General features: G+C 42.7%; 1 protein-coding gene across 1 annotated transcript; it reads right to left on the bottom strand.

The window, feature by feature from the left end:
* Nucleotides 1–879: 879 nt before the first annotated feature.
* On the bottom strand, nt 880–2,641 carry LOC144739988 (WD repeat-containing protein 48; the record flags this gene model as incomplete). The annotated part of the gene is made up of 6 exons (XM_078622878.1): nt 880–975; nt 1,050–1,242; nt 1,329–1,405; nt 2,131–2,218; nt 2,304–2,409; nt 2,542–2,641. Coding segments are annotated over 6 exons (660 nt in total), but the record flags the coding sequence as incomplete, so codon positions are not given.
* Between the last annotated feature and the right edge of the window lie 37 nt (nt 2,642–2,678).

Genomic DNA, 2,678 nt, shown 5'->3' with positions numbered 1-2,678 from the left:
AGTATGAGTTATTAAAGATATATACCATATATAATTTCCAAATTGCTAAGATGACTTGGACAACTACTAACATTCTTTAACTGCAGTTTCTGGGTTGTAGTGACTACAACAACATCCATGTCAAATTATCTTTCAATACCATGAAATGTGCTCTAGGGAATTGAAAAAATAACTTGGTTTTAAGTAAACTGTACAACAACAAAAATTAAACTGCTGCAAAACCAAAAGAAAAAAAGTCACTTAAATCAAAAATGTTATACATATATTTACAAAAACAGAACATTCAGTCCATTGAGAACAGCACAGCTAAAAGAAGACTAGGACAAGTGCTTCTGTCAATCAGCTTCACACTCTGCGATAATTACAAGTCTAAGCCAAAGTTCAAGTGAAGATGGACGTCAGCAACAGAACGGACGAGGACCGCGGTGCTACCCAGAGAGAGTGACGTCCGAAAAATGGTGATACTGTTCAGACGGTGGAGTGTTGGTAAAAACAAGGACAGTATCTGGAATGTACTAGAGCACTCTACTACATCCATGTGCACATACACAGTCACACCAACATGTACTGCATCTACAGTTTCAAATAAAATGCCAATCAGGAAAGAAACTTGTCAGAGATGGAAAATAAAAGTCTGGTGTGTCAAGTCCATTCTCCAAACAGTAAAAAAAACAAAACAACAACATGGACCACGTCTCTCCCGGGTGTCTCAGCTGCTCCGGCCTGTTCTGGTACGTCGACTGATGTCCTCACATATTTACTGGATTCTCATTGATACTGCAGCTCTCGACCACACAATGGGTTAAGGGTACTACATGTCAGAGGTGGGTGGTGATTGGCAAATGACAAAGAGTTCCTGTGTTTCTAAAAGTGTTTCTTTCACGTGGACTTCTGCCTATAGTGAAGCGTCAAGTCCCCTCCACTCTTCCAGATAAAATGTTTAACTGTTCGCAGGTCCATGTTGGGATCCAGAACCTGGTTGAGAGACAGGAAAAGGTTAATGCGACTGTGGTGTGAGAATGATTTGAAGGAAAAGAAGGCAGATCCACCTGGTCTTGACACATTAGCTCAATCTTCTCCTCGGCTAGCATGGCCATGTCTTCCTCCTTTTCCTGCTCCCCTGGCTTATCGTTGGCAGAGGAGCTGGTGGTCTGCGACTCGTTGTCCAGGTTGATGATCTTTTCGTAAACATGCTCCATCACCTTCCTCACCTGAAGCATGTCGCTGGCTGACAGACGGTCCCTGCCGAGTACAGACAACAAATCAGCGCCTGCTACACTGATGCTTTAGAAAATAAAAGGATTTATGAGGAGAAATGGGAAACTCACTTCTTAAGAGTCTTTGCACCGGAGGAAGAGTGGGGCTGGAGGTAGAACGGGATTTTGTTGAACTTGGGCATATTTTTCTGGAAGAGGACAGAACGACATGAATGAGACAAACCATGGTGGGTGCAGACTGTCAGTGACATGTGTGCTACTCTTCTCCTGGGAAAGCAAACGCAGAATACACGTCTGAATTTCAATACAACAACTTTTGATGCTTTTTGGAATCACAAAATGGACCCATCTTCTATCAGTTCAATCCTATTACCACCAATATCACCGGATCCAATACGAGCTCTTAGCATTATGTGTTGCTGAGCAACGTGAGAACACGGTGACTGAATGTTACATTACATTTGTCATCACCGTACATACATGCACACAATAAGTACAATAAGTACACATGTACACATACATAAGTCATCAAACTCAACTGTATGTAGCTGGACAAGAACAGTCTGAGCCCAATTCTGACCCAAACGGTGAGTCACATCTGTCATATAGAATGAGACTTGTATCTTGTATCTCTGGAGCCTTTGGCTTCTTGGCCTATTTTTTAAATTCTAGTTGACCGACTTCAGGCTCGTCCACAACAGAACGTTTGAAAGTGCCATGATGACACTCGTCAAGTAGAAAGAAGCCAGATCCTGGATTTTTACAGCACACCATTAACCTGAACAGAATCTGAAATCACATTTGAAAAATCGTACAGCGTATCTACTAAATCTCCTCTTCCATCTACTACCAGTTAGCTTCTGACGATTTACTGTAACGTAACACAAATGTGTAGAATAAGCACAATACTCACATCTACAGTTATATCAATCACCCACTGAGGAACAGTCTCATTGAGCAGCATGGATTCAGTCTCTCCACCTGAATCTCTACATAGCAACCTGCAGCATAAAACACATGTGTGACGACACTGAAAACACTTTCTACAGCACTGACGATTTGTAGTGTGACTTTGTTCGACGTTACCTAAAAAGAGTTCTGCCTCCCACCTCCCCAAAGATGACAGGTGTGTGCGGTGGCACCTGGAAATATCCGTTTCCTTTCTGGACTCTGTTCTCTTGCTCTCCGTTCACTGTGGGTGTGACAGGGAAAACCTTCTGTCAGATTGGTTAAACTCTGAGCTGCAAAGAACGTCTTCCTTTCCCCGCAGTTATTACCTGTAAGTGAGATTTTCATTTAGTATTTCATTTAAAATGATCCTTACCATGGTTCACCTCATTCTCCTCCTCATCCATCGGGTTGATGCGGGTTCTGGGCCAGAACTCCAGCAGCGCCTGAAGCAACAGTCCACCCAGGTTCACTGGGGAGACAAACACCTCAGTATGAGTGACTTTACAGATT

Source organism: Lampetra planeri, unplaced genomic scaffold (genome assembly GCF_965212315.1).
Source record: "Lampetra planeri unplaced genomic scaffold, kcLamPlan1.2.h2 scaffold_1827, whole genome shotgun sequence".
Lineage (NCBI taxonomy): Eukaryota > Metazoa > Chordata > Hyperoartia > Petromyzontiformes > Petromyzontidae > Lampetra > Lampetra planeri.
This window is presented reverse-complemented; position numbering and strand designations above follow the sequence as displayed.